Here is a 12,560-nt window from a genome sequence, read left to right as displayed (position 1 = left end):
CCACCTCACTACAAATAACTCAATTTTGTTTCTTTTTATGGCTGAGTAATATTCCATTGTATATATGTGCCACATCTTCTTTATCCATTCATCTCTTGATGGACACTTAGGTTGCTTCCATGTTCTGGCTATTGTAAATAGTGCTGCAATGAACATTGTGGTACATGACTCTTTTTGAATTATGGTTTTCTCAGGGTATATGCCCAGTAGTAGGATTGCTGGGTCATATGGTAGTTCTATTTTTAGTTTTATAAGGAACCTCCATACTGTTCTCCACAGTGGCTGTATCAGTTTACATTCCCACCAACAGTGCAGGAGGGTTCCCTTTTCCCCGCACCCTCTCCAGCATTTATCGTTTGTAGATTTTTTGATGATGGCCGATGCAAATGCAAAGGATTAATCTCCAAAATATACAAGCAGCTCATGCAGCTCAATATCAAAAAAACAAACAATCCAATCCAAAAATGGGCAGAAGACCTAAATAGACATTTCTCCAAAGAAGATATACAGATTGCCAACAAACACATGAAAAGATGCTCAACATCACTAATCATTAGAGAAATGCAAATCAAAACTACAATGAGGTTATCACATTGATAGGCATATACTGAAGAATCCTTGCATTCCTGGAAAAACCCCACTTGATTATGGTGTATGGTCCTTTTAATGTGCTGTTGGATTCTGTTTGCTAGTATTTTGCTGAGGATATTTGTATCTGTGTTCATCAGAGATATTAGCCTGTAGTTTTCTTTTTTTGTGACACCTTTGTCTGGTTTTGGTATCAGGGTGATGGTGGCCTCATAAAATGAGTTTGGGAGTGTTCCTCCCTCTGCTATATTTTGGAAGAATTTGAGAAGGATAGATGTTAGCTCTTCTCTAAATGTTTGATAGAATTCGCCTGTGAAGCCATCTGGTCCTGGGCTTCTGTTTGTTGGAAGATTTTTAATCACAGTTTCAATTTCAGTGCTTTTGATTGGTCTGCGTATATTTTCTGTTTCTTCCTGGTTCAGTCTCAGAATGTTGTGCTTTTCTAAGAATTTGTCCATTTCTTCCAGGTTGTCCATTTTATTGGCATAGAGTTGTTTGTAGTAATCTCTCATGATCCTTTGTATTTCTGCAGTGTCAGTTGTTCTCCTATTTCATTTCAAATTCTATTGATTTCAGTCTTCTGCCTTTTTTTCTTGTTGAGTCTGGCTAATGGTTTACCAATTTTGTTTATCTTTTCAACAAACCACCTTTTAGTTTTATTGATCTTTGCTATTGTTTCCTTCATTTCTTTTCCATTTATTTCTCATCTGATCTTTATGATTTCTTTCCTTCTGCTAAATTTGGGGTGTTTTTGTTCTTTCTGTAATTGCTTCAGGTGTAAGGTTAGGTTGTTTATTTGAGGTGTTTCTTGTTTCTTGAGGTAGGATTGTATTCCTACAAAGTTTCCTCTTAGAACTGCTTTTGCTGCATCCCATAGGTTTTGGGTCGTCATGTTTTCATTGTCACTTGTTTCTAGGTATTTTTTGATTTCCTCTTTGATTTCTTCGGTGATCTCTTGGTTATTTAGTGCTGTATTGTTTAGCCTCCACCTGTTTGTGTTGTTTACAGTTTTTTTTCCTGTAATTGATATCTAGTCTCATAACATTGTGGTTGGAAAAGATACTTGATATAATTTCAATTTTCTTAAATTTACCAAGGCTTGATTTGTGATCCAAGATATGGTCTATCCTGGAGAATGTTCCATGAGCACTTGAGAAGAAAGTGTATTCTGTTGTTTTTTTTGGATGGAATGTCCTATAAATATCAATTAAGTCCATCTTGTTTAATGTGTCATTTAAAGCCTGTGTTTCGTTATTTATTTTCATTTTGGATGATCTGGCCATTGGTGAAAGTGGGGTGTTAAAGTCTCCTCCAATTATTGTGTTACTGTCAATTTTTCCTTTTATAGCTGTTAGCATTTGCCTTATGTATTGCAGTGCTCCTATGTTGGGTGCCTAAATATTTACACTTGTTATATCTTCTCCTTTGATTGATCCCTTGATCATTATGTAGTGTCCTTCTTTGTCTCTTGTAATAGTCCTTATTTTAAAGTCTGTTTTGTCTGAAATGGGAATTGCTGCTCCAGCTTTGTTTTGATTTCCATTTGCATGGAATATCTTTTTCCATCCCCTCGCTTTCAGTCTGTATGTGTCCCTAGGTCTGAAGTGAGTCTCTTGTAGACAGCATATGTACAGGTCTTGTTTTTGTATCCATTCAGCCAGGCTGTGTCTTTGTTTGGAGCATTTAATCCATTTACATTTAAGGTAATTACCAATATGTATGTTCCTATTATCATTTTCTTAATTGTTTTGGGTTTTTTTTTGTAGGTCTTTTCCTTCTGTTGTTTTCCTGCCTAGAGAAGTTCCTTTAGCATTTGTTGTAAAGCTGGTTTGGTGGTGCTGAATTCTCTTAACTTTTGCTTACCTGTAAAGGATTTAATTTCTCAAACGAGTCTGAATGAGATCCTTCCTGGGTAGAGTAATCTTGGTTGTAGGTTTTTCCCTCTCATAACTTTAAATATGTCTTGCCACTTCCTTCTGGCTTGCAGAGTTTCTGCTGAAAAATCAGTTGTTGACCTTATGGGGATTCCCTTGTATGTTTTTTGTTGTTTTTCCCTTGCTGCTTTAATATTATTTCTTTGTATTTAATTTTTGATAGTTTGATTAATATGTGTCTCAGTGTGTTTCTCTTTGGGTTTATCTTGTATGGGACTCTCCTTGTTTCCTGGACTTGATTGACTCTTTCCTTTCCCATGTTATCGAAGTTTTCAACTATAATCTCTTCACATATTTTCTCAGACACTTTCTTTTTCTCTTCTTCTTCTGGGACCCCTATAATGCGAATGTTCGTGCGTTTAATGCTGTCCCATGGGTCTCTGAGACTGTCCTCAATTCTTTTCCTTCTTTTTTCTTTATTCTGCTCCCTGGCAGTTATTTCCACCATTTTATCTTCCAACTCACTTATGCTTTCTTCTGCCTCAGTTATTCTGTTATTGGTTCCTTCTAGAGTATTTTTAATTTCAGTAATTGTGTTGTTCATCACTGTTTGTTTGCTCTTTAGTTCTTCTAATCCTTGTTAAATGTTTCTTGTATTTTCTCCATTCTGTTTCCGAGATTTTGGATCATCTTTACTATCATTACTCTGAATTCTTTTTCACGTACGTTACCTATTTCATCTTCATTTATTTGGCCTTGTAGGTTTTTACGTTGCTCCTTCATCTGTAACATATTTTTTGTTGTTGTTGTTGTTGGGTGGTGCTGTATTCCTGTCTTACTGGTTGTTTGACCTGAGACATCCAGCACTGGAGTTTGCAGGCAGTTGGCTAGAGCTGCGTCTTGATGCTGAGATGAGGACCTCTGGGAGACCTCACTCCGATTGATATTCCCTGGGGTCTGAGGTTCTCTGTTAGTGCGGTTTGGACTCAGAGCTCCCACCACAAGAGCTTGGACCCAACGTCTGGCCTGGGAGCCAAGATCCTGCAAAATTTGTGGCGTGGTAAAAAAAAAGAGATAAAAAACAGGAAGAAAGAAAGAAAAAGAAGGATCAGTACAATATCAAAGAATAAAAAACAAAATAAAATTAGAACGTTGAAAAATATATTAGGAAAAATAAAAGTATAATTGAAACAACTGCAACAGGGTAAAATAAAACCACAGCAGAAAAAAAGGGTGGAGGGTACAAGTGAAAAGGAGAGATCACTAACAAAGGATAAAGAATAAAATAAAATTAGGAAAATAAAAGATTTATTAGGAAAAATTAAAAAATCAACAACAATGAATCAACAAGGTAAAACAGAACCCTAATCTAAAAGAGGAAAAAAGAAAAGAAAAAAAAAAGCCTTGTCTATGGGGGTGGAGTTTAGTTGGGGGGTGGAACTTAGGCAGGGGTTGGGTTTAGGGTGGGGTGTGACATAGGCGGTTTGGGGGGTTGATGTTTGAGCGTGGGGCGGGGCCTAGGCAGGGTGACGTTCAAGTGTGGGGCGGGGCCGCTGCTTAGCACCTGGCAGAAGGGTAGAGGCAGCATGTGGAAAGGACAGCTTCTGGAGAGTGGAGTTCCGGAGTTTGGAGGTAGGGCGTGTGTGGGTGAGCGTGTGTGGGTGGGGTTTAGGCCCAGCTCGATGGAGGGGATCTCCGAGTGTAGAGGTGGGGCACTGGGTGGGGGTGTTGGTGTGGGGCTTGGGCTCTGAATGGCAGGAGGGAGGCTCTGAGGGCAGAGGATTAGGTCCTGGAGCCCAACAGGCTTCCCAGTGCCTAAGTGGACAGGGAAAGCACTGGCCCCGTTCCCTTCTGTTCCTTCGTGCACCTCCCCCACCATCTCTCCCAGGGTCTCCCCCGTTGCTGCTGGACCCCTAACTGTGGGTGTGTCCTGCTGGGTGTAGGAACTCCTTACCTCCCCCAGACACCCCTCAGGGGTGCCAGTCCCAGAGGTCTGGCCTTTACTTTTGCTCCCCCTTCCCTCCCTCCCACTCCCTCAGGACCCACATGGCTGGAGGGGGCCTAGGTGGGCAGAGGATCAGGCCCGGCATCTCAACAGGTTTCTGGGGGTCCAAGTAGGCAGGGGAAAGCTGGCCATGCTCCCTTTTGATCCTCTGCCCTCCCAGTGGTTCCCCAGTTTCCCCCTTTGGGCCTGGGATCCCTTCCCCTCCCCCAGCCACCCCTCAGGGGTGCCAGCCCCACCCTACCTCTACTTCTTCTCCCCCTTCACTCCCCCCACGTGCCACGTCTTACCCGGTCACTTGGGGTTCCTTCCGTCCCCTTAGGTGCCCTCCCCAGTGGGTGCCTGGCAGGTGCCCAGTTCTGAGGAGACGAGAATTCCGCTTCCTCCTAGTACGCCATCTTGACTCTGCTCCAGTTCCTTTGCTTTTGATAGTTGTATACCAACCCAGATCTTAGAGCCTCTGCTCCTTCTTCTTCACCTCTAATGACAGTGATTAAGTCCCTCTGATTAAATTTGGTGATTCTGTGTTACAATTTCTGGCCTTTCTTCTTGCTTTTCATTTCAGTTCCCCTTTATCCATCCCTTTATTGCCCCAAGCCATTTAAATTCATTCCCTGGATCCAATGTCCCTTATCCTGTTAATTTTGTCCACTGCTTAATATGGTTAGATATGGAAAAGGCAAAGGATGACTGAGATTTTTAAAACTATTTCAGATTTTTAAAATCCAGTTGACTAGAAGAATAGCAATATCATAAACAGAAATAAGAAAGGCGGGAACAGAGCTTTAGGAGGATAGATGTTCGAATTGAAAGAGTTTAAAGATTGTCTGGTCTCGTATCCAGCCAGGGGCCACATGCCAAACTCAGTGAGTTTAGTCCAATGTAGACTTGTAGGTTGGTGATAGACCATCCTAGTGAAACTGTTTGGTATGCTATTGAAAATGAACAGCAACTTTGGAGAAAAGTCATGATTTGGGAGGTAGCTGCACTATACATTTTGAACATTTTTATGGAAAGTTGTTAAAGTCTCTTAGAAGGATACAGCTTAACTAATTTGATGAGTTTGATGTGAAAATGTAGAGAATATGTTTAACACAACTACCATTGAATTGTTTAGTAAGTTTGGAATTTGTGGGCAGAACTGGAATCCTTCTTTTAAGCTAACCCATATTTTGTGCATTTCCTGAATGGAGTGATGTTGCCGTGAGAAAGCATTCTACCTTAACTGTACTTAGGTGTTGGAATGAGCCAAGTAGTGGGATGGATCTGTCTGCTATATGCCACTTCAGAAACATTAAGCTAGATGCAGATTATTAATTAATCATAGTCAGTGTAAGAGTTAGGAAAGATTTGAGATGTTTTAATATCAGTGACCTCAGTATCTGGAGCTGATGTTTTGTCTTCTGTTGATGTTTCAACAGAATTAATGTAGGTCATTTCTTAGCTATGGGATATTTACTTGAAATTATTTTGGGCATTTTGGAAGTTAATGTAAAATTACCAGGTCTTCAGTAGTATAATCTGTCTGTTTCTTTTTTAGAGTGTCCAACCAGATTCTTCTTCTCCCAGACATGTAAGTCACTCTAATACACCTGTAACTTGTGTTTCCTTAACATTCCTCAAAGCCTTTTTTTGGTCATATGTCAGACTGAACTAAGATTTATGTTATTATTTTCTCACTGGCAGTAGAAAGTCCCTGATGGTGCATTTGTTCTTTCTAGCCTCCTTTAGTCTAGAGCAGTTCCTCAGTATTTGTCTCACACAATATTGACATTTTTAATGGGTACAGGCCAGTAATTTTGTAGACAGACAATCTTCAATTTGACTTTGTCTGATATTTCTTCTTTATTAGATACAGGCTGTGCTTTTTTGGTAGGAATATTACAAAAATGCTGTGTTCTTCCTAACTCATCATATCCAGACGCACATAATGTCAATTTATGCTTTTACTGGTGATGTTAACTTTGATTTTTTGGCTAAGGGTAGTGTATGCAGTGTTTTTGAAACACTGCAATGTTAACATTTTGGGCTGGATAATTCTTTGTTGAAAGTTGGGGGTGGGGAGGATCTGTCCTGTGCATTGTAGGCTGTTTAGCATTATCTCTGACTTCTACCCATTAGATGCCAATAGCACCCTCACCCCAACTGTGACAACCACAATGTCTTCAGACATTGCCATATGTTCCCTGCGGGGCAAGGGGTTCTCCCTTGAGAACCAATACTCTACTGAAATGTTACCATTTTTCTCTTGTAGTTAATAAGTATACCATAGGAGATACTTTGAGATTGTGTATATGTCCTGTTGCCCTGCAAACCTCTGCCCAGTTGTTTTTAGTATCTATTGATGTTTCTTGCCTGAATCAGTTATCATTTGATGGTTGCCAAATAGTGATTTTTTTAGTTCCATCAGACCTTCTACATTTATAAGTTGACTTTTTACTGGAAGAACTTTCCCTTTTTGTTTGTATTGGTGTGGATTCATGGATTCTTATTTTATTAAATGGACAGTAATGTTACTATCATTATTTTGATGCTCAAATTGTTCCTGATTTGGCCATTGGGAGCCCATCAAGCTGCCTTCTGTGTCCTTTTGACATACCTTCATCATTTTAAAAGTACTTTCTTCCTTTTGGGCACAATTATTTGTTCCAAGCTCATCTTATACTTTCCCGACCCTAGCCTGAAACCAGCCTTTTCTCTGTGGATCCTTAGTTCTTTTTAGTGGATAATGTTATTTATAAACTAAGAGCTGGATGCTAGTAATCTTTATTGCTAGAATGTCATTGCTTCTAGGTCCTCTCAGTGGATAAAGCTAGAAAAATACATGTATACACTTAACATACACACATACATGTATATACACACATTTATTCTTATACCTATCTATTTATATGCATATTAAAAATACTGAGTTCATACTGAGACTTAATTTCAATCAATTATCATGGGGTTTATTCTGTTCTTCCTCCTATCCTTATTTGTAATTCCCTTCTGCCACAGTCAGAAATCTGACCTCCATATGGAAGCATTTTGAATCCTTAGAATACAAGCCATCAAAGATCTCAGTAGCTAGTTGTGACACTTCAAATTAAATAAACTGACTTCTTTTTTAATATCATTTTCAGGGTCATAATCGTATCATTGCCTACAGTAGACCAGTTTATTTCTGTTTGTGTTGTGGTCTTATTTGGCTCTTGGATTATGGTAGTAGAAACCTTACTACAACCAAGTTCAAATTATACGGAATAACTTTCACCAATCCGCTGGTGCTTGTATCAGCCAGGGATTTAGTTATAGGTGAGTCATCTTTAAAGTATCTTAGATCTTAATGTTAATTTATTTGTATACAAACCATTCACTGATAAATAGATCAATTATATAGATAAAAATAGTTTTACTGGGTTTATTTTGCTGTTTATTGCCATCCTCTCAGTGAGGAACAAAACTATAGGGCTGTTAGGAATGAAAAAAGCTAATGATGAACAAATATTATGGTAATTCTTCTGTTGTTGAAGCAGATGGAATGAAAGATTTCCTTTGGATCTCAGGTTCCTATTATGTGAAAACAGTTGAATTAATTTTAAAAGCTGTTGTTTATAGTTGGAAAGATTATTTAATATTCAGGCAGTTATCTAGAGAGAAATAATTTAAAATGGTACATTTTAAGAAATTTGGTTTGTAGTCTTAAGCAACTTTAAGAAACTAGCGTAGTAATTTATATTAATTTTGGGTTTCTTTTTATCATTTATTTTATGATCTTAGATGAACAAAAGATGGATGGGATATACTGTTTTTAACTTGCTTTTCTTTCCTTCTATAGTGTTTACACTCTGTTTCCCAATAGTATTTTTCATTGGTCTCCTGCCTCAGGTGAATACATTTGTAATGTACCTTTGTGAACAATTGGATATCCATATCTTTGGTGGTAATGGTGAGTACTTCTTTATAAAAATTACAGTTTACAGTATTACTTTTACAGATCACTAAGTAATAAACTGAACATTAAATTACTTTTCCGGTTTTTATTTTAGAATTGTAATTAGAAAGAAAAAGGCACTTATTTAATAATTACAGACAGAACAGGAATTAATTTGTAGATAGGAAAAAATAGTCAAGGCTGCTACTTTAGGGAAAGATCCAGGGATAATGGAGTTGATTTGTAAGTGGTAAAATACTGTCATCTTAAAGTAAAAGTTATAGTGAGTTTACATGGAACCTGAATAGACTTAACGAAATATTTATAGAAGATCAAATAGCTTGAGCTCTGATACATGGCATTATATTTAGATTTTGAACTAGTGTATGCATTTGATAGTCTATATATTTGGTTTCAGAGCTTTATTTTATCTTTAGAATGGGAACACCAAAACCAGAATGCTTTTAGTAAAAGCATTTTACTGAATAAAATTTTTAGAAATATCTCTGTTTTTAGAGTAGGATATATGGATATGAATTGATATTCTTAGAAATGTATTCCCTGTTACATGTACATTTTATTTTCAAAATAAGTAAGACTATACCAAAATTACCCTGGAATAATGTTTTGCAGAACTTGAAAATTACACTTTGGGCAGCCACCATGGTTAAAATATACCCTTATTTATAAAGTTTAACCATCTAACATCTTATTGAAAGATGAGTGTACAACTATAGAAAAAAATATGAAAGGGAAAGAAATGACTGAACTTTATAGTTTATTTCTATCTATACTTCACATTTGCAGTCCACATCTTCCAAGTATATGCATTGAAATTATCTCTACTGATAAAATGTTGATATTATGGTTTAAATTTTAAATAGAAGCTAAGCTTCTTCTATGTCACTATGTATCTAGAGCATTTTTATTGTTTTGAAAATTTGAAGGGGTGTGAATTAAGACTGGGCTGGGCTTCAGCATAGCTTAATGGGTAGAAAACAATTTCAGTATTTAGGGGACTATTATAGGTGCTATATTAATCTAAATACTATGCAGAAGGTTTAGTGTAGGTAATTTATAATAGTGGGCTTTGTCATAATTTACAAACTTGTGCAAGGTGTTAGGTTTTTAATATCTCCTAAAGAAAAATTTTTCTTGTAGAGTTCTTTTATGGTCACCATATAAAATTACTATTAAAGTCTGTTATCTTAGCCATCCTCTATTCCTTATTATTAGTAATCCCATTAGATCTATTTTTTGTTATTGTTAGCAGTTAGATCATTACTCTTTTGTGAGAATTGATTAACACATGGGAATATACATTTATTTCTGTGGGTAACACAAGTTCTGTTTACATAGACAGTCTACATAATACATTTCTAGCTTCTTTTCAGGCTCTGCAAGCTTCGTTTTCCCATACTTTTATAAATAATAAGATATATTCTTGAAGCATAATATAGGTACAGTTTTTTTCTGCTGTAGATAAATGTTTATTACTTCCAAGGGGAATATATTTTACCTTGTATCAGAAATTGTTGATAGTAAACCTTTGTCGTTTCAGTTTTTTTTTATATAAATTTATTTATTTTATTTTTGGCTGCGCTGGGTCTTCGTTGCTGCGCGCGGGCTTTCTCTAGTTGTGGTGAGCGGGGGGCTACTTTTCGTTGTGGTGCGCGTGCTTCTCATTGCGGTGGCTTCTCTTGTTGTGGAGCATGGGCTCTAGGCACATGGGCTTCAGTAGTTGTGGCACATGGGCTCAGTAGTTGTGGCTCGCGGGCTCTAGAGCGCAGGCTCAGTAGTTGTGGCACATGGGCTTAGTTGCTCCGTGGCATGTGGGGTCTTCCCGAACCAAGGCTCAAACCCGTGTCTGCTGCATTGGCAGGCGGAATCTTAACCACTGTGCCACCAGGAAAGTCCTCAGAATTTTTTGAAAGGATAAGATGAAGAAACTGAAGTTTTATAAATCTAACAAGTAGATATTTAGTTATAGTTAATAGCATACCATTTTAAATACTTTTCAGTGACCTTTTAAAGTATGTTTTCTCCATAAATGTTTATAAATGTTGATTTCATTTTCCCTTTCCTGTCTAGCCACTACAAGCCTGCTTGCAGCACTTTACAGTTTCATCTGTAGCATTGTGGCAGTAGCCTTACTATACGGATTGTGTTACGGCGCCTTAAAGGTGAGCAATACATGTAGTATGTTGTGTCTTTAAGGCTACTTTTCTATATTAAGATTGTTTTAAATTAACTAATGAGTTTTTTCCTGGTATCTCTTCAGCATTAATTTTCATGGTCTTCCTATGTTGAGCATTATTCTTATTCTCATTTAGTTTGAATTTGAAAGCAATTTCATAGTTAATCATTACTAAAGGAAAATCCTTTTCCATGTAGTAATCATAGGTTAATATTAGAAACAGATTAGTAAAAACTCGGCTGGTCTGGGATAGAGGTGGGCATAGTAATAACAGAATATGAAATTAATTTTAGGTTTCTACTTAAGAATATATGTAACTACTCTTCACATCAAGATTTTTTAAAACTTAGGAGAAGTTGTTCAAGGACTGCAATTTAAAATACAGTCTAGCAAAAATTAACACACTGAAATTTAATGTCATTATTGGTTTAGAAGAATCTGGACGAGCCTTATTAGTTCCATCTTAAAACAATTGTCACCAAATTATAACTGTAAAAATTTTAGATTTCTCATAAACAGCTCTCAGCTCCTGGTATTTTATTTTTTTATGATTAATACAAGATAATCAGAGAACGATGGGGTTGAAAGGGCTATGAAAAGTGACTCATAGCATCCTTCCTTGCTTCACTTATTCAGTAGCATTTACTGTGCTTACTGTGTGCCTAGTTCTGCTTTTAATTTGCCTATATGTTAACTGTGATTAACAAGTCAGTCGATGCTCTTAATAGAGGGTGATGAAGGCTGTGAAAACAGAGTGTTACAGGTATACGAATTAAGATATTACCCTGTTCAGCCTAAAGGGATTAAAGATGATTTTCCTAGGGGGTGGTTTTTTAACCAAAATTTGAAGAACAATAGGAAATAGCTAGTTGAAACAAGGGATGAAGAGCCATGGAGTTGTAAAGAAAGTGTGTTATGTACAGGAAACAGCAAATAATTTGGAATTGCTGGAAATTTGGGTACATGAGGAAAGATGGCCTACAGTAAGGCTGGAAAGGTAAGCAACGGCTGGATTATGAAATATCTTTTATCCTGAACGTATTGGGTGGAGATGGAAGACCACCAAATATTCGAGGTAAGGCAAGGAAATGATCAGTGTTGCATTTTAGAAAGATTACTTGGTCCCCAGTGTGAAGGAGACTGAAATATAAGCAGGAAGTATCAGAAGTAGGGTGACTCTTGTGCTGCCGTCTTAATTATAAGGGACTTAATGAAAATTGGATTCAGTGAATATATTTGGGAACTCTGTGGATGAAAAGAGCCAGAGTAGGATCCAGGATGACTTCTGGGTAGGGGCTGGCTTGAACATCTGGTTAGATGGTGATATTAATGCACATGATTGGAAATCTTTGAGTTTACTGGGGAAGGTGATTGTTTACATTTGGACACTTTTATTTGTTGGCATTAATGGGGTATCCAGAGATACATAGTGGGTAGTTATTTGCAGTAATGATGAAAAGATTTAGAATTCATCAACAAAGTATAAGAAAAAGACTGCTAGCCTGGGTTGGCAGGATGCAGATAGAACACTGGGAAATGCCAATATTTAAGCAGTAGATGGAACAGAATCCAACAAAGGAAACTTCAGAAGCAATACAGTGTGAAAAAAAATTTATTGAATTTGGCAGTTAATAGGATATTGGTGACTTTAACAAAACAGCTTTTTTGGTGTTTTGGCTGAGGAAGCTAGATTAATATAAGTTTAGGTCTGTATAGATATTAAGGAAACGTATTCTACTCTCTCTAGAATATAGTCGGGAAACCTGTGCACACGATTGTTTTCTGGGTTTTGTTTTTTAAAAAAGATCTGAGCCTTGATTGCATTTAAAATGGGAGATGGAAAATTGATCAGAGAGGGAGATACTTGATGACATTAAGCCCAGGAAGGAACTGGAGGTAATGAGATCCAAATCCAAGCTTCTCCCAGCTACACTACCTATAAACCATCCTGGTATAAAGGTTTTAGATCTATGTTTGGAGAAC

The 12,560-nt window shown here is 37.2% G+C and overlaps 1 protein-coding gene across 3 annotated transcripts in view; it reads left to right on the top strand.

Moving 5' to 3' along the window:
• PCNX1 (pecanex 1) overlaps positions 1–12,560 on the top strand; it is a 171,014-nt gene that overhangs the window by 98,462 nt on the left and 59,992 nt on the right. For all 3 annotated transcript variants that reach the window (XM_060004314.1, XM_060004313.1, XM_060004312.1), the window contains 4 exons: positions 6,005–6,037; positions 7,590–7,761; positions 8,285–8,395; positions 10,472–10,563. In XM_060004314.1, the coding sequence (XP_059860297.1) occupies positions 6,005–6,037; positions 7,590–7,761; positions 8,285–8,395; positions 10,472–10,563 (408 nt within the window). The remainder of the gene's footprint in view (positions 1–6,004; positions 6,038–7,589; positions 7,762–8,284; positions 8,396–10,471; positions 10,564–12,560) is intronic.

The sequence above is a fragment of the Delphinus delphis genome, chromosome 2, assembly GCF_949987515.2.
Source record: "Delphinus delphis chromosome 2, mDelDel1.2, whole genome shotgun sequence".
NCBI classification, from domain to species: Eukaryota; Metazoa; Chordata; class Mammalia; order Artiodactyla; family Delphinidae; genus Delphinus; species Delphinus delphis.
Note: the sequence above shows the minus strand (reverse complement) of the source record. Positions and strands in the feature narration are given on the sequence as shown.